The sequence below is a fragment of the Herpailurus yagouaroundi genome, unplaced genomic scaffold (assembly GCF_014898765.1).
Source record: "Herpailurus yagouaroundi ecotype Mexico unplaced genomic scaffold, PumYag 201, whole genome shotgun sequence".
Classification (NCBI taxonomy): domain Eukaryota; kingdom Metazoa; phylum Chordata; class Mammalia; order Carnivora; family Felidae; genus Herpailurus; species Herpailurus yagouaroundi.
This window is the reverse complement of record NW_024412432.1, coordinates 724,714-751,457: the sequence shown is the minus strand read 5'-3', so window position 1 is coordinate 751,457 and position 26,744 is coordinate 724,714. Positions and strand designations below refer to the sequence as shown.

The following is a 26,744-nucleotide window of genomic DNA, read 5'->3' as shown; positions in this document are numbered from 1 at the left end:
AATGAAACACTTAAATACCTAGAACTTGCCTACAGCTATAGTGAGATACTGACCTCTGTTCAAAGATGGTGGCAACAGATGTCTATCTACAGGAGTCCTCCAGATAGGTACATCACACACTTCCCTTTCTGTTACAGAGTTCTGCAGTCATCTTCAGAGTAAACTCAGCCTGGTTCATGATTTCAATGGAAGAAAAGTCCAGAGATAAGAGAGTTTAATAAGAATTTAGGGTTTTATTTTATTTATTTTTTGCTCTCCCATCTTGGAATGGCCAATATCACAGGGCTTTGCACCTTCCCACAAGCTCCTTTTTAAGAGGAAAGTGAGGCAAACATGTTTATGTTTAGTTTTCTGTTTTCTAATTTAATTTTAATTTTTATTTATTTTTAATTTAAAAAAAATGTTTATTTTTGAGAGAGAGACAGAGAGACAGAGAGACAGAGAGAGAGGGAGACATAGAATCTGAAGCAGGCTCCAGGCTCTGAGCTGTCGGTATAGAGGCAGACATGGGGCTCAAACTCATGAACCTGAGCTGAAGTCAGACGCTTAACCAACTGAGTCACACAGGAGCCCCTATTTATTTTTTTTAGAGAGAGAGAGTGGGGGAGAGGGGCAGAAGGAGAGAGAGAGAGAGAGAGAGAGAGAGAGAGAGAGAGAGAGAGAGACCCAAATGGACTCCATGCTCAGCGCACCTGATGTGGGGCTTGATTCCAGGACCCTGGGGTCATGACTCGACCTGAAATTGAGTCAGATGCTCAACCAACTGAGCCACCTAGGTGCCTCAGGTTTATTTTAGGTTTCTTATTTCCTACAAAGTATTCAGCTGTTGAGAATATTTTAGTCACAGCAGAAGTGTCTCATTCCTTGGTAGAGGCATAAAGTCCTTTAGAGTAAAAACCAATGAAAGACAGTATCTTGAAAACAGACTGTCATTATACTCTAAATCTCTGGGAAAATAGATTTTAAAGGTGCTTAGCACTTCACTTCCCCCTGAAAGCTAAGTGGGGGCAAGGAATGGGGGAGTGTGAATCTCCTTCTCCTTTTACTTTTTCCTGCAGGAAGAAGCGAGAGACCATTCTGTCTAAGAGAGGGGGAAAGGGAAAGGAGAGACAGGAGAGGCAGTGAGAAGGAGAGAGTCTGGGGGAGGTAGAGTTTAGCACAAGGCACCCTCATGTACACATCCCTATATGGGACAGATACTGGCACCCTGCTGTGCCACTCAAAGTGATTCCTATCAGTCGGATTCCCACCTGTAATCATTCTGTGAAGGGTGCTTTATCTCTGATTCACAGAGGAAGAATAGAAGTCCAAGGATGTGGAGTGACTTTGCTGAAGTTACATAGTAAGTTGGTGCTGGAACCTGGACAAGACTCAAACCTTCTTATCCCTAGTTCAATTTTCTGGATGGAAAAGGAAGTTGTAACCCCTTCTTCCTTTCAGCTCCTGTTCTGTTTCCAAAAGTGGAAGGGGACAAACCCTTCCCAATCTACTCCCCTGGCACCACCTGAGATAGGAGATGGAGGGAAAGGCTGGCCCTGGCACCTCTCATTAGTTCCCACTTGCATCGCCTGTTGTTCACCTGCAAGCATAGAAAGGGCTGTGGCTGAACTCTCTCTCAGTGAGATAGTTTATTGTAACCCCCAGTGTCTTCCCAGAAAACCCCAAATCTTCTCGTCTCTCATTTCATCTCTCACAATCAATCCCTTCTATTCACTTGAGACCCTGTATATGATGTTTTCTTATTATGAACTCTAATAATCCCAGTAACAAACTCTGCCGCAATGGCAACAGAAACAGCAGGCCTGCCCACAGATCCCAGTGTACTACAGGCCCTCTGGAAATGGGACTGCATATAATCTGGGCCCTTGAGCTCAGCAGACTTTGAGTCCCTCAGTGCATGTCTAACTTTACCAGTGTTGAACCCCCTTTAGGATGCTTCCTTCAGGATGCTTCTTTTTCCCTGCCAGAAATGAGAGGTTTTGTGTTTCCATATGACTAGCATTTCTCTGTTTCTCTCTGTGGGCATTCCTTTGACCATTGATACTCTCATACTCCTGCTCTTAGCTCAGGGGCTCCATGTCAGTAAAAATGAAAGCCCAGCCCCTTATGGTGAGCTTTCTTTGGGTGAAGAGCAACCAGACACAGTGAAGCTTGAGAACAGACCTCCCCTAGTTGGGAGGGACAGATTTGTAATAGACCAGCTTCACGTCTGAGAATCACCCCAGTCCCTTCTCCTAAAGGTCTCTTTCCTGATGAAGATCACCTGAGGATGATACCCACCTTGGATGGTTGTTGAGAAGATGAAATGGAAGGCAAATACCAAGTATCTGGAGTTCTTTATGACACATAGCAGATGATCAGTAAGTGTGAGCTCATTGCCACCTGTCTTTTTGCTTTTGAGTCCCAGATCCTGTAGAGCCAGGCAGGCGGGAAGATTGCCAAGGGAGCCCAGAGCTGGTCCCTTACCCCTTTCCTGGGCTCCTCTCCCAAAAAGCCCTGTCTCGACTATACCCACAGCACTGACTGGGAAGAGGGGAGTGACAGAGTACATCCCAGGTCTGAGTTGGGGATCTCAGGGATGGGATAAGGGTGGGGACAGGTATTTCCTAGGGAAGGTGCTGAGGGCTTTATATTTATATGTCTATATTTATTAAACATGTTTTCTTGAATAATTTAGTAATTTCCTAGAAACGTTTACATGTTGGAAGTTGTTTTACATGAATATTGTGGGTATGACCCTACTTTGGCCTCCTTGCTATCCTAAGGAGGTGGTTGAAGGTTCTCTGGCCCACTGCTCTGAAAGCCAGCCCAAACACATGCTACCTTCTCATTATTTCTTTTCTTGGACCTGTATTGTTGCAAGAGAATTGTTCAAAGTTTTACCAATAGCATTAATGTGTGAGAGACATTGCTGTGTCTTTCAACACTTCTCTGATCATTATATTGTTTATTTTTGTCCTAATGATGATTGGAATAGTTCCTTCAGGTTAAAAAGTGAGAAAAAATGTTGAAGAGAGAAAACAAGCTTAAGAATGTTTTGAGATTCTAATCTGAATATTGTCAAGGACTATTTAGTGTTCTCATTACAGAAAATTGACATTTATTCAAGTTCTTTTTTTAAAATTTTTTAATGTTAATTATTTTTGAGAGAAAGACAGAGCACGAGTGGGGGAGGAGAATACAGAGAGGGAGACATAGAATCTGAAGCAGATCCCAGGCTCCGAGCTGTCAGCACAGAGCCCAACACGGGGCCTGAACCCACAAGCCGCAAGATCATGACCTGAGCCAAAGCCAGACACTCAACCTACTAAGCCATCCAGGCACCCATTTTTTTTAATTTTGTTGATATTTTATTTTTGAGAGAGAGGGAGAGAGAACAATTGTGAGCAGGGGAGGGGCAGAGAGGGAGGGGGGCACAGAATCCAAAGCAGGCTCCAGGCTCTGAGCTGTCAGCACAGAGCACAACAGGGGTTTGAACTCACAAGCCATGAGATCATGACCTGAGCCAAAGTCTGACGCTCAACCGATTGAGCCACCCAGGCACCCCTCAAATTCTTCTTAATGTCAGGACTAAAACTTTATGTTTGTGTTCTCATAGATCATACTAACTTTTTAATGACTCTATTTATTTTTTTCCCCTAGTGAATAAGATCTAATTTGAAAAATCTATTTATCATTGTCATAAATAATTGATGCCATAAAATATTTACCCAAGATATGCTGTTAAAAAGAAAACCACAGGCCCAAAGTGGAGTCATTTATGCCAGACCACTGGGGCTTAAATCCTAACCTAATTGCAGTTTCAACTTCCCCCAGAAATGTAGTCTTAGCCAGTCAGTCAGGACTTTTCTGGTCAGCAACAGTAAGGTAATCTGTCACATAGGCCCTCTCTATTCCCCAAAAGAAGATGAGGTAATCCACCCAATAAGACTCTTTTGTTCCCAAAGGAAGGTACCTCACCCAAAATAATTTTTTTTTTCTGTTTATGACTTTGTTGTTCTGCCTTTAATAACATTTCATTTTCTGTAGCCCTTTGGAATTCCCCTCTATTTGCTAGATGGGGTGCTGTCTGATTCATGAATCAATTAATGAATCAATTTTACATCTTTAAAATGTAGTTGGTTGAATTTTTGTTATTTAACACCCAAAATATTCTAAGTAGGTGTAACTTAGTAAAAACAAAGTTCCTATAATATAATGACCATATGTCCCTAATTCGGTAATGAGAGAATGCTCACATGATTTAAGTAGCGTCATCTCTGGGATGTGAATAATTTGCATGATAACCATTTTATTATTTTGGGTTGTGTATATTTGTATGTATTATGTACTTTTGAAAAATTTATTTGCTTTTTTTCCTTTCTTTCCTGAGTAAGCCCTGCAGATTACAGATACCATTCTTTTGTATGTTAAAGATAAAGCTATTAAACAACAGATTTTAGTAATATCCAATTGCGACAGGGAATAGATTCCAGCGTGAACTGAACTCAACTTCAGTTTGTACAGAGGTGACTGGGAGTTTTAAAGGAAGAAGGAGGGAACAGAAAGGGGGCGAGTTGGAGCTCAGTAGAATGAGGGAAGTGAAAAATTACAAAAAGCAGAAGGAAGAATTGGTCCATTTGAAATCTACCTGGATTTGCTAACTGGCACTTGTTGAAATTAGGCTCTTACCCTCCTACAGAGACTGAGAGACAGGGGTCCTTCAGGTGTTGGCTGGAACAAATTCTTTTGGCAGCCTTGAGTTTTTCAGGCAGGCCCTCTAAAAACACTCTTAGTATCATCCTAAGTATGTGACCTTGAGCTGTTAGAGACTTAGAATTTTTTCAAGTATTTATAGGGCAAAGTTGATAGACCTAGTTGAAAAGAAGGCATAAAGGAGCCTAACTGGAATTTGGGGTAAAGGAGAAAATCTTTTAAATTTAGTACTACTGTGCTTCATTTTAAATTATTTTACTTAAGTTTCACAGCCTTATTCCCAAGAGATACCTCTACAAGTCTAAATTCTCTTGGCAGCTTTAAATATTATTTTATTATTTTATTTTTATTAAAATTAAAAAAAATATTTTTGAGAGAGACAGCTCGTTTTCCTATGTGATCTCAATTGTTTTTACACCTAAGAGCAACCCAGTGCCTATTCAGATTTCCTCGACACTCTCCAAAGCCTTTAGCAGCTGTTGTTTATTTAATCGGGATTTGATCGAGGACCACGTATTGTATTTGGCGGTAAACTTCAAGTTTAAGCCCTAACGTTTGGCGATTCTGAGAAAACCTGGGAAGGAGAGATCGTCAAGATCACATCTTTCAACTGTTCAGATAGAGGATACGCGCCAGGTCACTTCAAGGCGCGGGAGCGGAGCTTTACGGGAAATGTAGTCTGGTGGTATGGACCTGGCTCGTCGCGCAGCATCCTGGGAACCGGTCCGGGCTCCGTCTGCGCATGTACTTACCTTATCCCACCTCTTTGCGTTAGTGCTTTCCGCGGTCAGGTGGTCAGGTGGCGCGCTTGCCTGGGTTCCAACCTCAAGTGAGAGCATGGGGCTGGTGCGAAATCTGGGAGGCTTTGGGACCAGCATGGAGGAAGGGGCTTGTGGCCGGGGAGAAAGGAATAGAAGCCTCGGGAATTCCCCAGGCCGGATTCTAAATGCTTGAGCCATCAAAGACCTCTGGGGGACCCCTGGGGCACAGGTGGGGCTGAATCACGCCAGAAGCAGGTGAGGGGTTGGGTATGCAGAGACCCTCAATTCGAGAAAAGCCCTTGGCGGCGGGAAGGGAAAACTTGTTTATAATTCCCACCGTGAGCCCGAAAGCGCGGAAGAGCTTTCTGCGGTGAGAACCCGATTTCTGGAGCTAGAAAGACCCGGGGTAAATTCCAGTTCTGTTACCCTTGTAGGCAGGGGCGGCTGAAGGAACCAGAGTAAGAGTCCGGTTTCTCTTCTGAAAATAATGTTTGTTATGCGAGTTAGAGAAGTTATTACCTGTAAAGCAAATAGCCAACTCAGAAGTGGCAACTGCTATTCTATTCGGAAGACACACTTCTATTCACTGGGTGGCTTATGTAAACATCACAACCATTTTATGAGGTTGGCTAACTATCCACATTTAAAAAAGAAAAGGAAGCAAACGAGGCTGAGGTTGGCAGAGCCATGTGCTCAGGTTACAAGCTAGCTGTGAGGAAGCTCTGATTTAAGGGCATGTGTGCTTTAAATCTCAGGCCTCGTCTAAATATCACACCTGCCTAAAACCACCAATACAGCCTTCACAGCACCTAGCAGAGTGACCTGTCCCTGAACACCCAGGGATAAAATTGAAGGAGAATGTGAATGGACTTAGAACATTGTCATATGTAGTCTGGAATTTCTGGTACCTCATCAGAATCCTTGGTTCAGATAGAGGCTCCTAGCTTTTCCTGCAGTGGCAGATTGTCTGAAATCACAGTGAATTCCAAGAGTCAAGTTTGTAGCCCTAAAGTGAATTTGTTTCCCTGACCCAGGTCCCAGATCTTGGGAAACAAATTTATTTTAGAACAAAGCAGCTCTTGTGATGTTCGAATTGAGGTCTCCAGGAACAGCATCCCTGTTCTTATCCTCCTCGCTAGACCTTCAGAGCAGAAGCAAAAAACAGAGCTGTCAGAAGTAGTTCTTGATCCTCCCTGCTCAGATTTGGAGATGTTGCCACATCCAGAAGCCACCACACTGTGTGATGGTGGGGGATCTGGGCCACCTTTGAGAAGAGGGAGCTGGGGTGGCCCAGAAGTATGTTGCCCAGGAACTTGCACTTGTGAGGGTGAGATCTGGGGGTAAGGGGTAACCAGCCAGAGGGTGGAAATTGTGTTCTGTTGTCAAAACTTAAAAATAGCCAGTTATTTTACCAGCAAATTGAGTTTATTTGGGAATAGCAGAGGAATTGCAATGGGGGACAAGCAAACTATGGCAAACCATAGGCAAGTCCAAAGAGACAAAGGGAAGGTAAACTTTCACTAGGTTTTGGGAGGAAAATGGGGAGGATTTGGAATAAAAGTCCATTGGAAAAGAACAAGAGTTTGCGGTTGTGGCGTTTACTGGCTGCAAGCAGTGGTCAGTACCTATTTGCTGGGTTGGGGAGGGATCTTCCGTCTTTTTCTTAAAAGTAGGAAATCGAATTCCTGTGTGCAAAGTAAGATGATTCTTAACCTTGTTCCTGCAGGACAAGGAGCATGTGTGAGAGCTCCCCATTCAGGGCTTCCTGACTCCCATTTTAAATGAGGTTTCCTGCGTTTGTTTTGATACCACTCCTGCTAAATGGCTGTCATTCCCTTCATTCTTCACTGTTTACGGATGCTGCACTGCTCTCATACGTGTCCTTCAGAAGTGACCATCGCCACAAGTAATGACTTATTGACTTATCTTGAACTCATAGAATCCTAAAATAAGGACTAATGAAGGCTTTCCTTGGTTATCTGCTACAGACTCTTAGAAGCTGTAAAGAAATTGGATGTTAGTGGTGACTTGTCAGGTGACACCTATTTTGTGGCAGAGCCAGGAGGAAAACACAGTGCAGTTCACTTTCTCACTGGTAAGTCATCAAAAGCATCTTATGAAAAGGACCCTTTGAGAAACTGTAACCCAGTGAAAGTTAATGAAAAATTCTTGCCTTAAAGCATTCCATAGTCCTTTTATTGGGCTTTCTGTGGATTTTCTCTTTTAAGAGCTAAGCAATGTTACTAGGAAAATAGTTAAGTGATACAGCCTGAATATTTTGTTAATTTTAATGAAGGAGCAATGCCTTATCCTTCATGTACCTTATGCATTAAATGAATACTAGTTCTTGCTTGTGTTGTTTCTGTTAATCATTCAGAAAAAAAAAAAAAACAAAAAACCCACTAAGTTATCATTTAACCGCAGAAAAATTTGTTTAGCCAGTGAAAAGCTGTAGGTCTTAGGCCACATGACGTTTTCTGAGTCGTACATGGACATGTGTCTCTGCGCGTTCCTCCCCAGGCCTCCCAGCTGAGTCTGCACAGCCCTCTGCACTTTCCCAAGAGCAGCAGCATGAACGCATCTCAGGTGAGCTCTTTCTCCTTTCTTTCTCCACATTGCACTGTATTGATTTTATTTTATTTACTTATTTATTTATTAAAAATTTTTTATGTTTATTTATTTTTCAGATGGAAACAGAGCATGAATGGGGGAGGGGCAGAGAGAGAGACACACACACAGAATCTGAAACAGGCTCCAGGCTCTGAGCTGTCAGCACAGAGCCCGACGTGGGGCTCGAACCCACCAACCGTGAGATCATGACCCGAGATGAAGTCAGACGCTTAACCTACTGAGTCACCCAGGTGCCCCGGCACTGTATTGATTTTAATGGGGCTTATAAGGGTCTGTACATTAGATGGAAAAAGAGAAATAGGGATAAAGCTAGTTTTGGGAGAAAATACACAGTTTCAATATTAGCTCTTAATGTTTTTTGTTGGTTCTGGGTAGGTAACCTTTGTTGATGATTATATTCCCTCAGTTACCAGTTGGGTTAGATTTCAGTTGAGTCATGAATGTGCTTTGAATTATATTGAGAACTTTTTCTATATCTATTGAAATAAAGACATAGCTTGTTTCCTTTAATCTGTAAGTATTGTGAATAGCATTATGAATTTTTAAATATTGTCGATTTCCTGTACACACCCTTGCTGGTGAATTGCTTGTATACATGTTGGCTGTGATCTTTCTGCTGGTACTTATTTCTGTATCGTAATTTAGGTGAGCCTAATTTTTCATGTGTTCCTATCCAATTTTGGTGTTGTGGTTATATTAGCCTATAAGTATAGGACACATTTTTACTTATTTTTTTTCTTGGGCTAATGTTTTTCCCCCTGTATTTTATATGAGAAAAATTGCCTGTTATTGGTGGGGGGATTTTTATGTGAAGATTTTGAATATCAAATCAGTTTATTAAATGATCATAAGTCTCCTGTGTCTCTTACCATGTGTCTTTCAAAGAGCAGAAGTGTTTTAATCAACTTTTCAAAATCTTTAATCTTTTTGCTTTTATTATTTATGCTTTTTTTTGGTCTTGGTCATATGTAAAAAATCTTTTCCTAAGCCAAAGTCACAAAGATTTCCTCTCCGGTTTCTAGAAGTTTTATAGGTCTATGATCATTTTGAATTCATTTTTTCTTATGGCACAAGGGATAGGCCAAGATTATTTATTTAGTTTTGTTTACATATGTCTGACATTTGTTGCAAATGTCATTTGCGTTGTTGTTGTTGTTGTTGTTGTTGCAAATGTTGTTTACGTATGTCTAACATTTGTTGCAAAGAATACTCCTTCTCCACTGAATTCCTTTGGCACCTCTTTTGGGAATTATTTGACTTTATATTCTTTGTGGTTCTGTTTCTGGAATCCGTATTCTCTTCTTATCTGTGTTAGTCCTTTTGCTAACATCATACTGCCTAGATTACTGTTGTTTCAAGAGAAGTTTTTTGTTTTTTTTTTTAATTTTTCAATGTTTATTTTTGAGAGAGAGACACACACAGTGTGAGCAGGGGAGGGGCAAAAAGAGAGAGAGAAACAGAATCTGAAGCAGGCTCAGGCTCTGAGCTGTCAGCACAGAGCCTGACACAGGGCTCAAACTCATGAACCATGAGATCATGAATCATGAGACCTGAGCTGAAGTTGGATGCTTAACCAACTGAACCACCCAGGCACCCTTAAGATAAGTCTTGAAATCAGTAATGTGAATCCCCCAAACTTTTTTCATAATTGATTGGATATTGGATATTCTAAGTCCCCCTTTACCTCTTCATATAAGTTTTAGAATCTGGCTTCTTTCTGTCTTCAGAATTTGCTCTGATTATGTGTGTGATTGCAGTGATTATATACATCAGTTTTAGACCTCCCTTTTGTGTTTCAAAATCATGTAACCAACAATGCAGTGTAAAATTCCATCTGTGTATTATTCACATATATATATATGTGTATATATATGTATATATATGTGTATATATACATATATATATATATATATATATATATGTATTAAATTTACATCCAAGCTAGCATATAGTGCAACAATGATTTCAGGAGTAGATTCCTTAATGCCCCTTACGCATTTAGCCCATCCCCTCCCACAACCCCTCCAGTAACCCTCTGTTCGCTGTATTTAAGAGTGTCTTAAGTTTAATGTTTACTTATTTTTGAGAGAGACAGAGACAGAATGCAAGTGTGGGTTAGGGGCAGAGAGAGAGGGAGACACAGAATCCGAAGCAGGCTCCAGGCTCTCAGCTGTCAGCACAGAGCCCGACCCAGGGCTCGAACCCACAAGTTGTGAGACCATGACCTGAGCCGAAGTCGGACACTCAATAGACTGAGCCACCCAGGTGCCCCTAGAGTCTTTTATGTTTTGTAACCTTCCCTGTTTTTATATTATTTTCACTTCCCTTCCCTTATGTTCATCTGTTTTGTATCTTAAAGTCCTCATATAGTGAGGTCATATGATATTTGTCTTTCTTTGCCTAATTTTGCTTAGCATAATTCTAGTGTAAGATAATGATAGGGCCATAATAGGCATACTTTATAAAATTTTGTTTTAAATTCTCAACAGTAAACATAATACGTATTAGTTTTCCAAGGCATTTTCCATATTACCGGTTTTTGAGCCCCTCAGATTGAATAGAAAGTGTGTTATTACAGGTATCAGTGTCATTCAAGGACGTGACTGTGGAGGTCACCCAGGAGGAGTGGCACCAGATGGACCCTGCTCAAAGAACCCTATACAGAGATGTGATGCTGGAGAACTACAGCCACCTGGTCTCATTGGGTGAGCAGAACTTACCATGTGATTTCCTCAAGAATGCAATTCCGTTTTCTTCTTCCTTTTTAATTTTTAAATTGTATTGGGGTATAATTAACAGAGTTAAAGTCAGTAACTTTAAGTGTATAATTGTGAGTTTTAGAGATGCCTGTAGGTGATTACTACCACCAAATAATGATAAAATATTGCTGTTACTCCAAAAAGTTTCCTTGTAGGTATTTGTAGTCATTTTTTCCTGATCCCTCTCCCTGGCTCTGTCAACCAGTGATCTACTTTCTATCGCAATAGTTTTTCCCTGTTAGAATTTTAAATACATCATATAGTATTTACTTTTTTCTTCTTTCATGTAGATTTTGGGATTTATACATGTTTTTGTACGTATCATTTTTTATTCCTAACTAGTATGCCTTTGCATGCATCTACCACAGTTTATCTTCCATGTATATCCCAGTTGATAGAATAGAGGTTTTTTCCTTTTGGGCTGTTAGGAATAAAGTTGCTCTGTCCATTTAGGTATGAGTCTTTGTGTAGACATTTGTTTTCATTTCTCCTGTGTGAATACCCAGAAGTATGGTACTATTGGTCTTAGAGTAACTTCATAAGAAACTGCCAGATATTTCTAGTGTGACTGTGCCAGTTGGCATACCCTTTAAGGGTGTATGTATCATAGTTCTAGTTGCTCCACACCCTCACCAACATTTGGTATTGTAAGTTTTTTTTTTTTTTTTTTATTTAAGATTCTAGTGGGTGTCTTTGTATCTTACTGGGTTTTCATTTGTATTTTTCTGATAATTAATGAAGTTGAACATCTTTTAATGGGCTTTGTGGCTATTCATATATTTTCCTTTTTCAGGTCTGTTTAAATCTTTAGCCCATTCTTTAAAACTTAGGGTGTTTCTTTTTTTCTTTTTGGTCTTAACTGAGGTGGAAGAATTCTTCATGTAATCTAGATATAAGACCATTATCAGATAAATACTTTGTTAACGTTTTCTACCTATCGTATGCTTTTTCTAATTTTTTTTAATAGTGTCTTGGAAGAGCAGAGTTTTTCATTAGTTTTTAAATGTATCATTGGTTTTTCTTTTATATTTTATGGTTTTTGTATCTTTTTAAAGAAAGTTTTACCTAATCTAAGGTCAGTAAAATTTCCTCCTGTGTTTTCTTGTTTCCTCCTATGTTTTCTTCCTCCTATGTTTTCTTTACTTTCTCCATATGATGTGAAATAAGAGTTGTGGTTCATTTTTTGCATTTCTATGTCTAGTTATGTTGACACCATTTTCTGGAAGATTACTTTTCCATTGAACTGCCTTGGCACCTTTGTCAAAGACAAATTGACCACATTTCTGTAGTTCTAGATCTGGAGTCTGTTCTGTTTAATGGGTCTGTTTGAATATAACACACCTTGATTATGTAGCTTTGTGAAAACTTACCAAATATTGAATATTTAGTTCTCCAAATATGTTTTTCATTTCAAAATTATTTGGATTATTGTACATTCTTTGTTGTTTCCATGTAAATTGTATTTTTCTTAAGTTTATTTATTTTGGGGGGAGAGCAGGGGGAGAGGCAGAGTAGGTGGAGGTGGGGAGAAGAGAGAAAGAATGAATCCCAAGCAAGCTCCACGCTGTCAGTGCAGAGCCCAACAAGGGGCTTGATCCCAGGAACTGTGAGATTATGACCTGAGCTGAAATCAAGAGTCAGATGCTTAACCAACTAAGGCACCCAGGCACCCCTCCATATAAATTTTAGAATTTCCTGTCCATTTTTTCTAAAACTTTGCTTAAAATTCTGGTTGAGATAGTCTTGGGTCTTTAGGATAGTCTGGGAAGGATTTATATTTTAACAATATGGAGTCTTTAGGAGCGCCTGGGTGGCCCAGTAGGTTAAGTGTCTGGCTCTTGATTTCAGCTCAGGTCATGATTTCATGGTTCGTGGGACTGAGCCCTGCATCGGGTTCTTCACTGACAGCATGGAGCCTACTTGGGTTTTTCTCTCTCTGCCCCTTCCCCACTTTCTCGCTCTGTCAAAATAAATAAACATTTAAAAAAATTCTATAAAAAAAGACATAAAACAATATTGAGTTTTCTGATACCGTGGGTTCAGTTCCAGACCATTGAAACAAAGTGAGTATTGAAATAATTTGAGTCCAAATAATTAGATTGATTTTTTTCTTTTTCTTTTTTTTTTTTATTTTATTATTTTTTTTTTTTAAATTTTTTTTCAACGTTTTTTATTTTATTTTTGGGACAGAGAGAGACAGAGCATGAACGGGGGAGGGGCAGAGAGAGAGGGAGACACAGAATCGGAAACAGGCTCCAGGCTCCGAGCCATCAGCCCAGAGCCTGACGCGGGGCTGGAACTCACGGACCGCGAGATCGTGACCTGGCTGAAGTCGGACGCTTAACCGACTGCGCCACCCAGGCGCCCCTAGATTGATTTTTTTCAAATTCAGAATGAATTTTTTGGTTTCCCAGTGCATATAAAAGTTTATGTTCACATTATGCTATAATTTATTAAGTGTGCAGTAGCATTAGGTCCAAAAACAATGCACCTACTTTTATTAAAAAATACTTAATTGCTAAAAATCACTAGCCATCATCTGAGCTTTTTGCCTGTGGTGAGTCTTGCCTTGATATCGATGGCTGTTGACTGGTCAGGGTGATTGGTAGTGAAGGTGGGGGTGGCTGTGGCAATTTCTTAAAATAATGCAACAATGAAGTTTGCCACATTGATTGATTCTTCCTTTCATGAATGATTCCCTGTAGCATGTGATGCTGTCTGATAGCATTTTTACCCATCATAGAACTTTTTTCAAAATTAGAGTCCATCCTCTCAAACCCTGCTGCTGCTTATCAACAAAGTTTATGTAATATTCTAATTTTTTTTCATGCTAACAATTTTCACAGTATCTTCACTGGGAATAGATTCCATCTCAAGAAACCACTGTCTTTGCTAATCCATAAGAAGCAATTCCTCATTGTTCAAACAATTCAGTCACATCTTCAGGCTCCACTTCTAATCCCAGTTCTCTTGCTGTTTCTACCACATATGCAGTGACTTCCTCCACTGAAGTCCTGAACCCCGCAAAGTCATCCATAAGAGTTGGAATGAAATTCTTCCAGACACTTCTGCTAGCTTCAAATTTTTATTCTGCCACTTCCTTACCTTTTTCAGGTTTCATAGAATTGAAGAGAGTTAGGGCTTTGCCCTTGATTAAGCTTTGGCTTAAAGGAATGTTGTACCTGATTTGATGATCTATCCAGACCACTCAAACTTTTTCCATATCAGCAATAAGGTGGTTTCACTTTCTTATCATTCATTTTGTTTGCTGGAGTCTCACTTTTCATTTCTTTCAAAAACTTTCCCTCTGCATTTGTAACTTGGCCAACTGTTGGGCACAAAAGGCCCAGCTTTCAGCTTATCTCAGCTTTTGATTTGCCTTCCCCACTAAGTTTAATCTTTCCTTGCTTTTGATTTAAAATGAGAGATGTGCAACTCCTCCCTTTACTTGAGCACTTAGAAGCCATTGTAGAGTTATTAATTGGCCTAATTTTAATATTGTTGTGTCTCAGGGAATAAGGAGGCCTGAAGAGAGAGAAAGAGATGGGGAATGGCCAGGTAGTAGAGCAGTCACAATGCACATTTATGGGATAAGTTCTCCATTTTACATGGTTGTGGTGCTCCCAAACAATTAGAATAGTAACATCAAAGATCATTGATCACACAATCGCAGTTACAAATATAATAATAATGAATGAAAAAATTTGAAATATTGTGAGAATTACCAAAGTGTGACACAGAGACGTGGAGTGAGCAAATGCTATTGAAAAAAATTGTGTCAATAGAGTTGCCTGATGCAGGGTTGCCACAGATCTTCAATTTGTAAAAATTTCAGTATCTGCAAAGCATAATAAACGAGGTATGCCTGTATCTTTCCCTTTATTTACGCCTTTAATTTTTTTTGGAGTGACAGCTTTCATTGTACTTGTTTTCTGCATATTTGGTAGATGGGTTTCATGATTTTGATGATGATATAAATGGCATTTATTTTATAATTTGGTTTTCCAGTTGTTGGATGTAAATAGAAATCCAGTTGCTTTATGTATATTTACATTGTGTGTTGTAACTTTGCTAATCTTATTTATTCCAGTAGATTTTTTGGAGATTCCCAAGGATGTTTTACATACACAATTATGTTATCTGTGAAAAAGGATAAGTTCATTTTGAAACTGTATGCCTTTTATTTCTTTTTCTTTAATAACTATGGGATTACCAGATATACCATTAAATACAAGTGGTGAGAGAAGATATTCATGTCTTGTTTCTAATCTTAGAGGTAAAGAATTCATTCTTCATTGTGGCATAATTAACTGTTTTTTTTATAGCTGTGCTTTATCAGTTTAAGGAAGTTCTGTAGTCTGCTGGAATTTTCTAAAAGATTTGTTTTAATCATTGTGGAATTTGTCTAATATTCTTTCTTTATCTATTAGAATAATCACATGAGTTTTCTTTTTTTATCCAGGTAGTATTCTGAATTACATAAATTTTGGAACGTTCAACCAACCTTGAATTCCTAGGATGAATCCCACTTGTTCATAACTTTTTATAGGTTTTCTGCACCAATATATTGAAATTTTTAAAAAATTGTAGTTCCATATAGTTACAGTTACGTTAGTTTCCAGTGTACAATATACTGATTCAGCAATTCCATGAATTATCCATTGCTCGTCATTACAGATGAACTTCTTAATCCCCTTCACCTTTTTCACCCATATACCTACCGACCTCCCTTCTGGTAACCATCAGTTTGTTCTCTACAGTTAAGGGTAGTTTGTCTTGGTTTGTCTCTTTTTTTTGTTTTGTTTTTTAAATTCTGCATATGAGCGAAATCATGTGGTGTTTGTCTTTCTTTGACTTATTTTGCTTCACGTTATACACTAACTCCATCCATGTCATTGTAAATGGCAAGATTTCATTTTTTTTAAGCCTGATTAATATTGCATCATGCATATATACCACATCTTGTCCATCTGTCAGTGAACACTTGGGCTGTTTCCATAATTTGGCTATTGTAAATAATGCTGCTATAAAGGGATGCATGTGTTCTTCTGAATTAGTGTTTTAATATTTTTGTTTTGAGAGAGGGAGGGAGAGTGTGAGTGGAGGAGGGTAGAGGAAGAGGGACAGAATCTTAAGCAGACTCCACACCCAGTGGAGGGAGAGATAATGACCTGAGCCAAAATCAAGAGTCTGACGCTCAACTGACTGAGCCACCCAGGTGCCCCAGTATTTTAATAATTTGGAGTAAATATCAGTAATGTGATTACTGGATTGTAAAATAGTTCTATTTTTTAAAAATAATTTTTAATGTTTATTTCTGAGAGAGAGAGGGAATGAGAGAGAGAGCGAGCAAGCATGAGCAGAGGAGGGGAAGAAAGAGAGGGAGACACAGAATCTGAAGCAGTCTCAAGGCTCTGAGCTGTCAGCACAGACCCCGATATGGGGCTCGAACTTGTGAACTGCGAGATCATGATCTGAGCTGAAGTGAGGTGCCACCCAGGCGCCCCCAAAATAGTCCTATTTTTAACTTTTGAGGAAATTCTATTCTGTTTTCCTCAGTGGCTACACCAGTTTGCATTCCTGAAAGCAGTGCAAGAGGGTTACCCTTTCTCCACATGTTCACCAACACTTGTTGCTTGTGTTTTTGATTTTAGCCATTCTGACAGTTGTGATGTCATATTGTAGTTTTGATTTGCATTTCCCTAATGATGAGAGATGTTGAGCATCTTTTCAGTGTCTGTTGGCCATCTGGATATCTTCTTTCGACAAATGTCAGTTCGTGTTTTTGTCCATTTTTTAATTGGATTATTTGGTTTTTTGGGTGTTGAATCGTGTAAGTTCTTCATATATTTTGGATGCTAACTCTTTTTCAGATATATCATTTACAAATATTTTCTGTTCTGTAGGTTGCCTTTTAGTTTTGTTGATTGTTTCCTTTGCTGTGCAGAAGCTTTTTATTTTGATGTAGTCCTAGTAGTTTATTTTTGCTTTTATTTCCTTTGCCTCAGGAAATGTATTTAGGAAAATGTTGCTACAGCTGATGTCAGAGACGTTACTGCCTATGCACTATTCTAGGATTTTGATGGTTTAATGGTCTTTAATCCATTTTGAGTTTGTTTCTGTGTATGGTATAAGAAAGTGGTCCAGTTTCATTCTTTTGCATGTTGCTCTCCAGTTTTCCCAACACCATTTGTTGAAGAGACTGTCTTTTTCCCATTGGATATTCCTTTTTGCTTTGTTGAAGATAATTGGCTATGTAATTGTGGGTTTATTTCTGGGTTTTCTGTTCTGTTCCATTAATTTATGTATCTGTTTTTATGCCAGTGTCATTGTTTTGGTGACTACAGCTTTGTAATGTAACTTGAAATCTGGAATTGTGATTCCTCTAGCTTTGCTTTTCTTTCTTTCTTTTTTTTTAAATTGTTTTAAATGTTTATTTATTTCTGAGACCAAGAGAGACAGAGCATGAGAGGGGGAGGGGCACAGAGAGAGGGAGACACAGAATCCGAAGCAGGCTCCAGGCTCTGAGCTGTCAGCACAGAGCCCGATGTGGGGCCCAAACTCGCAAACCATGAGATCAGGACCTGAGCCAAAGTCAGTCGCTCAACCGACTGAGCCACCCAGGTGCCCCTCTCTTTGCTTTTCTTTTTCATGATTGATTTGGCTATTCAGCATCTTGTTTGGTTCCACACAAATTTTAGGATTGTTTGTTCTAATTTTGTGAAAAATTCTATTGGTATTTTGATAGGGATTGCATTAAATGTGTAGATTGCTTTGAGTAGTATAGACATTTTAACAATATTTGTCTTCCAACGTGAACATGGGATGTCTTTCCATTTCTTTGTGTTGTTTTGAATTTCTTTCATCAGTATTCTATAGTTTTCACACTACAGGTGTTTCACTTCTCTGGTTAGGTTTATTCCTAGGTGTCTTGTTAGTTTTGGTACAATTGTAAGTGGAGCTGTTTTAATTTCTCTTTCTGCTGCTTTATTATTAGTGTATGGAAATGTGACAGATTTATGGCCTAATTTGTGATCTGTTCTGGAGAATGTTCCATGTGCGTTTGAAAATAGTGTGTATTCTGTTGTTTTAAGATGGAATGTGCTGAATATGTTTGTTAAATCCATCTGGTCCAGTGTGTCATTCAAAGCCATTGTTTCCTTGTTGATTTTCTGTTTGGATGATCTGTCCACCAATGTAAGTGGGGTGTTAAAGTCCCCTGTTATTATTGTATTACTATCAATGAGTTCCTTTATGTTTGTTATTAACTGTTTTATGTATTTGGATTATCTCATGTTGGGTACATCAATATTTACAGTTGTTATATCTTGTTGGATTGACCCCTTTATTATTATTTTTTTTTTAATTTTTTTTTAATGTTTTTATTTATATTTGAGACAGAGAGAGACAGAGCATGAACGGGGGAGGGTCAGAGAGAGAGGGAGACACAGAATCGGAAACAGGCTCCAGGCTCTGAGCCATCAGCCCAGAGCCCGACGCGGGGCTCGAACTCACGGACCGCAAGATCGTGACCTGGCTGAAGTCGGACGCTCAACCGACTGAGCCACCAGGCACCCCGACCCCTTTATTATTATATAGTGTTCTTCTTTGTCTCATGGTATAGTCTTTGTTTTAAGGTCTATTTTGTCTGATACAGGTATTGCAACTCTGGCTTTCTTTTGAGATCCATTTACATGATAAATGTTTCTCCATCCCGTTGCTTTCAATCTGCAGGTGTCTTTCAGTCTGAATGTGTCTCTTGTCAGCAGTATATAGGTGGGTCTCTTTTCTGCTCTGTCACCCTATGTCTTTTTTTTTAAAGTAATCTCTATCCCCAATGTGGGGCTCAAACTTATGACCCCAAAATTAAGAGTCACATGATCTATGACTAAACCAGCCAGGTGCCACTCACTCTGTCTTTTAATTGGAGTATTTAGTTCATTTACATTCAGAGATTAATTATTGAGAAATACATATTCATTGCCATTTTGTTACTTATTTTTTTAGTTGTTTTTATAGATTTTCTCTGATTTTTCTTCTCTTGCTGTCTTTCATACATTGTTGACTTTCTTTAGTGATATACTTGGATTCCTTTCTCTTTGTTCTTTGCATGCCTATTACTGGTTTTTGTTTTGTTGTTAACATTAGTTTGTATACAACATCTTCTGCATATACCAGTTTATATTAAGTTGATAACTCTTTAAGTTTGAACCCATTCTTTACTCTTCTCCTCTCCATGTTTTAGATATATGTTGTCATATTTTACATCCTTTGGTTAATGAATACCTTGACTGATTTTCACAAAAATAATTGTTTTTCCTGTTTATGCATATTTTACTTTTCATGTTGTCACTTATGGTCTTTCTTTTCCACTCATAATGTCCCCTTTGATATTTTTTGGTAAGGCTGGTTTAGTGGTCATGAACTCCTTTAGTTTTGTTTGTCTTAGAAACTCTTTATCTTTCCTTCTATTCTGAATGATAGGCTTGCTGGATAGAGTATTATTATTATTTTTTAAATTTTTTTAATGTTTGGTTTTGAGAGAGACAGAGTGCGAGTGGTGGAGCAGCAGAGAGGGAGACAAAGAATCCAAAGCAGGCTCCAGGCTCTGAGCTGTCAGCACAGAGCTGATGCAGGGCTCGAACTCACGAACCACGAGGTCATGACTGAGCTGAACTCAGACACTTAACCGACTGAGCCACCCAGGCGTCTCTGGATAGAGTATTCTTGACTGCACATGTATCCTCTTTCAGCACTTTTGAATATATCATGCCACTCCCTTTCCTTCTTCTGAAAATCCACTGATATCCTTATGAGGTTTCCGTTATATGTAACTGTGTCCTTTTCTTTGCTGATTTTAAAACGTTTTCTTTATCACTGCTTTTTGCCGGTTTAATTACTATGTGTCTTGGTGTGGATCTCCTTTGATTTTGTTGGGTCATCTCTGTACCTTCTGTATCTGGATATCTCTTTCCTTCCCAGATTAGGGAAGTTTTCAGCTATTATTTCTTAAATAAATGTTCTGCTCTCTTTTCTCTCTTCTTCTGGGATCTGTATAATATGAACGTTATTACTCTTTTTTTTTTTAATTTTTTTTTGTAACGTTTATTTATTTTTGAGACAGAGAGAGACAGAGCATGAACGGGGTAGGGTCAGAGAGAGAGGGAGACACAGAATCTGAAACAGGCTCCAGGCTCTGAGCGGTCAGCACAGAGCCTGACGCGGGGCTTGAACTCACGAACCGCGAGATCATGACCTGAGCGGAAGTCGGACGCTTAACCGACTGAGCCACCCAGGCGCCCCGAACGTTATTACTCTTGATGCAGTCACTGAGTTCCCTGAGACTGTTTGCGATTTGCATAAGTTTGTTTACTCTTTTTTGCTTTGCTTTCTGTTTTCCAGGTCATTATTTCATTTCTCTGCTTCATGTAGTCTATTCTTTTTTTTTTTTTAATTTTTTAAATGTTTTTATTTATTTTTGAGACAGAGAGACAGAGCATGAGCAGGAGAAGGGCAGAGAGAGAGGGAGACACAGAATCTGAAGCAGGCTTCAGGCTCTGAGCTGTCAGCACAGAGCCCGACGCGGGGCTCGAACTCACAAACTGTGAGATCATGACCTGAGCCGAAGCCCGACACTCAACCGACTGAGCTATCCAGGCGCCAACCCCCCCCCCCCCCCACCGTAGTCTGTTCTGTCAAGTGTATTTTTAATTCCATTTATTGTGTTCTTTATCTCTGGTTCTTTTTTTATCTCTGTGTTAAGGATTTCACTGATGTCCTCCACTCTTTTCTCATGTCCGTTGAGTATCTTTTTGATCATTACTTTAAATTCTCTATCTGGCAATTTACTTAATATGTGTTTTTCTTAGGTCTCTTATTGTGGTTTGGTCCTGTTCTTTCACTTGGGACATGTTTCTTTGTCTCCTCATTTTGTCTAACTCTTTCTGTCTGTTTCTGTGTGTTAGGAAAGTCATCTAGGTCTGTTGTTCTTGAGGGTAATGGCCTTACGAAGAAGAGGTTTTGTATTCCCTGGCAGTGGAGGGCCCTCTGTTCCCCAGGACCCAGTGTCTCAGGGCATGTCTCCTATGTGTGTTGTATGTACTCAGCTATTGAGTCCTGGCCTTTTTCCTTCAGTTTATTGTTTGTATAGGCTCTCTTTGCCTGTTGTAGGCAGTGTTTAGTCCCCAGCAGAAGGGTGTATTTTAGCTAGCTGTGCTCTGGTCTGCTTGTGAAATGAGACCAGTCCCTGCCCCACTGGGAATGAGGTCCCACAAAATGGCACAGGTTCTGTGCAGGTCTTTTGGAGGATGGGGCCTGGAGCTCCAGCACTAAGGTGAGTGTGACTGAGAATGGAGAAGATACAATATTACATTTGTGACATCTCCTCTGAGGAGATTTATTTTACACACTTATTCAGGACATACAGATACTCATAAAAGAGCTGACAAAAAGGAATGAGCTACTCTTCCATATTTTTTAAAAGCCCTGCCATCTCTGTTAAATTCTTGGGAATTATTAGCTCTTTGCACTCTCCACACCTCAACATTAAAAAGAGCTGAACATGTTTTGGTTTGTTTTTTTTCTGGTGACAACATCTTCCTCTTAACAATTTTACTGAAGTTTGTTTATAATATTAGTCACAAATTATCCCAATTAGGATGGGGTTCCCTACAACAAAAGGCTCTATAATTTGTCTAAATTGTAATATAATAGGCACTCCTGTTAGTGTCCTTGAGAGACTCTTTGGCAACCTCCTCTCGTACTTCTTGGAATTTCTGACCATCAAGCTTACCATAAAATGCCTATGAGCTTCTGATATAAAAACCACCGTCCTCTTTGGCCCTGTTACATGCCATTAGAGCAGCATTTGTGGAGCTCTAGACTCTAAGAAGCATGCTTGGTACTCCTGGAAGTAAACGCTCTCACAGGCTCTGTACCCAGCTGCTCATCATACCTTGGATTGTGGACGCAGCATCCCTTTGGATTTGTTGGGCCACTGAGACCATCTTCTTGAAATGCATGTGGTATTTATAGGATAGATAATGAACATGGGCTCTGGTGTATCCCACATGTAAGAGGAGGTGTCCTCAGGTCCTTGCCTACCTTGGGAACCTTTTGGGATCAACTGAGTAAATAGCAAACAGAGTTCGTATGCTGCAGATGGCAGTGCCATTGTGTACATAATGGAATTTGCTGGACAGCTGCTAGTTTTCATCCTTCAACTGGGATATTTGATGATGAAGATGGGACCCAAGAGTCACTACAAGTAGCTAAACTTCAAGCATTCATTTTTTTTAATGTTTATTTGAGAGAGAGAGAGCATGCATGTGAGTGGGGGAAGGATAGAGAATGGAGAGACAGAGAATTCCAAGCACACTCTGTGCTGTCAACCGATGTGAGGCTCAGACTCACAAACTGTGAGATAATGACCCGAGCCGAAGTTGCACGCTCAACCGACTGAGCCACTCAGGTGTCCCAAGCATACATCTTGGCCTCAGAGAATGCCCTGGCTGCCCGTTGTTCCCATCTACAGTTTTACAGACACTTTGGCAGTAGCTAGCAACTTGGATGTCTGGTTCAACCAATGACAGTCACAATGCCTTGTCCAGGGTAAACCCCTTTGGGGTAAAAAAGTGGAAATTTCTAGGGGTGCCTGGGTAGCTCAGTTGGTTGAGCATTCGACTTTGGCTCAGGTCATGATCTCGCAGCTTGTGAGTTCAAGCCCTGCGTCAGGCTCTGTGCTGGCAGCTCGGAGCCTGCTTCGGATTCTGTGTCCCTCTCTCGTTTTGCTCCTCCCCTGCTCATGCTCTGTCTCTCCCTCTCTCTCAAGAATAAATAAAACATGGCACAAAAACAGACACGTAGACCAATGGAATAGAATAGAAACCCCAGAATTGGACCCACAAAAGTATGGCCAACTAATCTTTGACAAAGCAGGAAAGAATATCCAGTGGAAAAAAGACAGTCTCTTTAACAAATGGTGCTGAGAGAACTGGACAGTAACATGCAGAAGGATGAAACTAGACCACTTTCTTACACCATTCACAAAAATAAACTCAAAATGGATAAAGGACCTAATGTGAGACAGGAAACCATCAAAACCCTAGAGGAGACAGCAGGGAAAAACCTCTCTGACCTCAGCTGCAGCAATTTCTTACTTGACACATCCCCAAAGGCAAGGGAGTTAAAAGCAAAAATGAACTATTGGGACCTCATGAAGATAAAAAGCTTCTGCACAGCAAAGGAAACAATCAACAAAACTAACAGGCAACCAATGGAGTGGGAAAAGATATTTGCAAACGACATATCAGACAAAGGGCTAGTATCCAAAATCTATAAAGAGCTCACCAAACTCCACACCCGAAAAACAAATAATCCGGTGAAGAAATGGGCAGAAAACATGACTATTCTAAAGAAGACATCCAGATGGCCAACAGGCACATGAAAAGATGTTCAACATCGCTCCTCACCAGGGAAATACAAATCAAAATCACACTCAGATACCACCTCACGCCAGTTAGAGTGGCTAAAATGAACAAATCAGGAGACTATAGATGCTGGCGAAGATGTGGAGAAACGGGAACCCTCTTGTAGTGTTGGTGGGAATGCAAACTGGTGTAGCCGCTCTGGAAAACAGTGTGGAGTTTCCTCAGAAAATTAGAAATAGATCTACCCTATGACCCAGCAATAGCACTGGTAGGAATTTATCCAAGGGATACAGGAGTGCTGATGCATAGGGGCACTTGTTCCCCAATGTTTATAAGCACTCTCAACAATAGCCAAAGAAAGAACCTAAATGTCCATCAACTGATGAATAAAGAGGTTGTGGTTTATATACACAATGGAATACTTTGTGGCAATGAGAAAGAATTAAATATGGCCTTTTGTAGCAATGTGGATAGAACTGGAGCGTATTATGCTAAGTGAAATAAGTCATACAGAGAAAGACCGGTACCATATGTTTTCACTCTATGTGGAGCCTGAGAAACTTAACAGAAGACTATGGGGGAGGGGAAAGGAAAAAAAAAAAGAGGTTAGAGAGGGAGGGAGCCCAAACATAAGAGACTCTTAAAAACTGAGAACAAACTGAGGGTTGATGGGAGGTGGGGGGGGAGGGTGGGTGATGGATATTGAGGCGGGCACCTGTTGGGATGAGCACTGGGTGTTGTATGGAAACCAATTTGATGATAAATTTCATATTAAAAAAATGTAAATTTAAAAAATTTAAGATATCAAAAAAAAGAATAAATGAAACATTAAAAAATATATGAAAAAAGGTGGAAGTTTCTTGCCTCAAAGATACCCAAAAATGCAAATCAAGATTACACGTCAGTGTGGCCATACTAAAACCATAATACTAATACAGAATCACCAAGACACTCCTCACTTTTTTTGAAGTTTCAGACATCATTGATGTTAACCAAAACACTTAATTCACTTCTCAAAATACTTGATGCCAGCCTCCTGAAAAACTTTCACATTCTTTATAGCTTTAGCCTCAGTGCAGCATTAGCTTATGAGTAATCCAATTAAGGAAAACATGACACATTTCAATTACCAAACATCAGAGGTACTTTGTAATAGAATCTCTTCTTGATGTTCAATTTCTCACAGCTCTCAAGCCCTGCCGCCTCTTCTGCTTCTGCCCCATGTATGGGCAAGTTAATAAGAAAGCTCATGTGTATTCTTCCTTGGCACCAATTGAGAAGTTCAGGCCCTGCAACTACAGCTCACATGCAGAAGCTTTCATCTTTGCCTCACCTCATCCATGAGATCTTGACCTGAGCTGAAGTCGGATGTTTAACTGACTGCCACCCAGGCGCCCGGAGAAGTTCCATTCTACTCCTAGTTTGTTGAATGTTTTTGGCATGAAGGAGTGTTGATTTGTGTCATAATGCTTTTTTCTGTGTCTTTTAAGATGATCACATGGTTTTTATGTTTTATTCTATTGATATCGTGAATTACATTGATGCAGTTTTGTGTATCACAGCAACTGCATTCTTGCATTCCTTGGTCATTCCCATGACCAATTCCACTTGGTCATGGTGTGTAATAAATTTAATATGTTGCCATATATCAGTTTGCTGGTATTTTGATGGAAATTTATGCATCTGTATTCATAAGAGACAGTTGTAGTTTTCTTGTGATGTCTGGGAGTATCAGGGTAATGCTGGCCTTATCGAATGAGAGAAGTGTCCTCTTTTCTGTTTTTTGTGAGGGAGAGATGATAAAGAATTGTTATTAGTTCTTTATTTGTTTTTAAAAATTTTTTTAACGTTTTATTTATTTTTGAGACAGGGAGAGACAGAGCATGAACAGAGGAGGGTCAGAAAGAGGGAGACACAGAATCTGAAACAGGCTCCAGGCTCTGAGCTGTCAGCACAGAGCCCGACGCGGGGCTCGAGCTCACAGACTGCGAGATCATGACCTGAGCCGAAGTCGGCCGCTTAACTGACTGAGCCACCCAGGCGCCCCTGTTATTAGTTCTTTAAATGTTTGGTAGAATTCAGTAGTAAAGCCATCTGGGCATGGGCTTTAATTTGTGGGTAGTGTTTGTTCAATTTCCACATATTTGTGAATTTCCCAAATTTCTGTTACTGAATTTTTTAAAAAGTAGGCTTCATACCCAGCGTGGAGCCCAATGCAGGGTTTGAACTCATGACCCTGAGATCAAGACCTGAGATGAGATCAAGAGTCAGAAGCTCAGGGTGCCTGGGTGGTTCAGTTGGTTAAGTGTCTGCAGGTCATGATCTCATTCATGGCTCATGGGTGCGAGCCCTGCATTGGGCTCTGTGCTGACAGCTCAGAGCCTGACAAATGCTTTGGATTCTCTCTCTCTCTCGCTGCCACTCACCTGCTTGTGCTCTCTCTCTGTCTTTCAAAACAAACAAACAAAAGTCGGGTGCTCAACCAACTGAGCCACCCAGGTGATTTCTAATTTCATTCCATTGGGATCAGATACTTTGTTATTTCTGTATTTTTAAATTTATTAAAGTTTGTCTTGTAGCCTAATAAATGACCTGTCTTAGGGAGTGTTCCATGTGCATTTTAGAAGAATTTGGATTCTATTGCTGTTGGGTGAGTGTGGTATGTATGTCCATTAGGTCTAGTTGGTTTATAGTGTCATTTATTTCCTTACTGATTTCCTATCTGGTTACGCTATATATTATTGAAAGTATGATAATGAAGTCTCCAACTATTATTTTTTAATTGTCTTATTTCTCCATTCACTTGTCAGTTTTAGCTTCATATATTTTGGGCTCAGTTGTGAGGTGTGTATATGTTTATAATTCCTATACCATCTTCCTAATGGATATACTCTTTTGTCATTGTAAAATGTCTCTCATTATCTCTAGTAACATTTTTCAACTTAAAGTCTATTTTTTGGGAGGTCATCTGGCTGGCACAGTCAGTAGAAGGGGTAACTCTTGATCTCAGGGTTGTAAGTTTGAGCCCACATTGGGTGTAGAGATTACTTAAAATCTTTTAAAAGAAATGTATTTTTAAAAAATATAATCGCTTTCTTATAACCATTCATGCTTGAATGAAATATGAAGTATCTTTTCCATCTTCTCCCTTTGAACATCTTTGTATCTTTAATATGTATCTCCTTAGCATATAGTTAAATATAGCTTTTTTTTTTTTTTTAATGTAGTCTGACATTCTCTGTCTTTTGTCTGGATTGTTAAATTCTTTCACACTTAATTGTTCTTATTTGATATAGTTGGATTTTTGTTTGCCATTTTATATTCTGTTTTCTGTATGTCTCCTGTCTTTTTTGTTATTTTCTATTCCATTTTCTACTGTTTTGCAGTATGTGAATATTTTTTAATGTAACATTTTTAATTCCTTTTATAATTTTTTTTCATTGTATATTTTAGAATTTACTTTCTTAGTA

At 39.5% G+C, this 26,744-nt stretch overlaps 1 protein-coding gene across 7 annotated transcripts in view; it reads left to right on the top strand.

The window, feature by feature from the left end:
• The window catches only part of LOC121014167 (zinc finger protein 510-like), an 82,449-nt gene that overhangs the window by 20,297 nt on the left and 35,408 nt on the right, over positions 1-26,744 (top strand). For 5 of the 7 annotated variants that reach the window (XR_005783066.1, XM_040450201.1, XM_040450200.1 and 2 more), the window contains exons 1-4: positions 5,433-5,524; positions 7,445-7,551; positions 7,977-8,042; positions 10,666-10,792. Coding sequence is in view for 6 of the 7 variants with exons in the window: in XM_040450201.1 (XP_040306135.1) it covers positions 7,471-7,551; positions 7,977-8,042; positions 10,666-10,792 (274 nt within the window). In the remaining variant the exon portion in view is untranslated. Of the gene's footprint in view, positions 1-5,432; positions 5,525-7,444; positions 7,552-7,976; positions 8,043-10,665; positions 10,793-24,460; positions 24,987-26,744 lie in introns of those variants that run through there. The other 2 variants (XM_040450199.1, XM_040450197.1) reach the window with 2 other exon arrangements.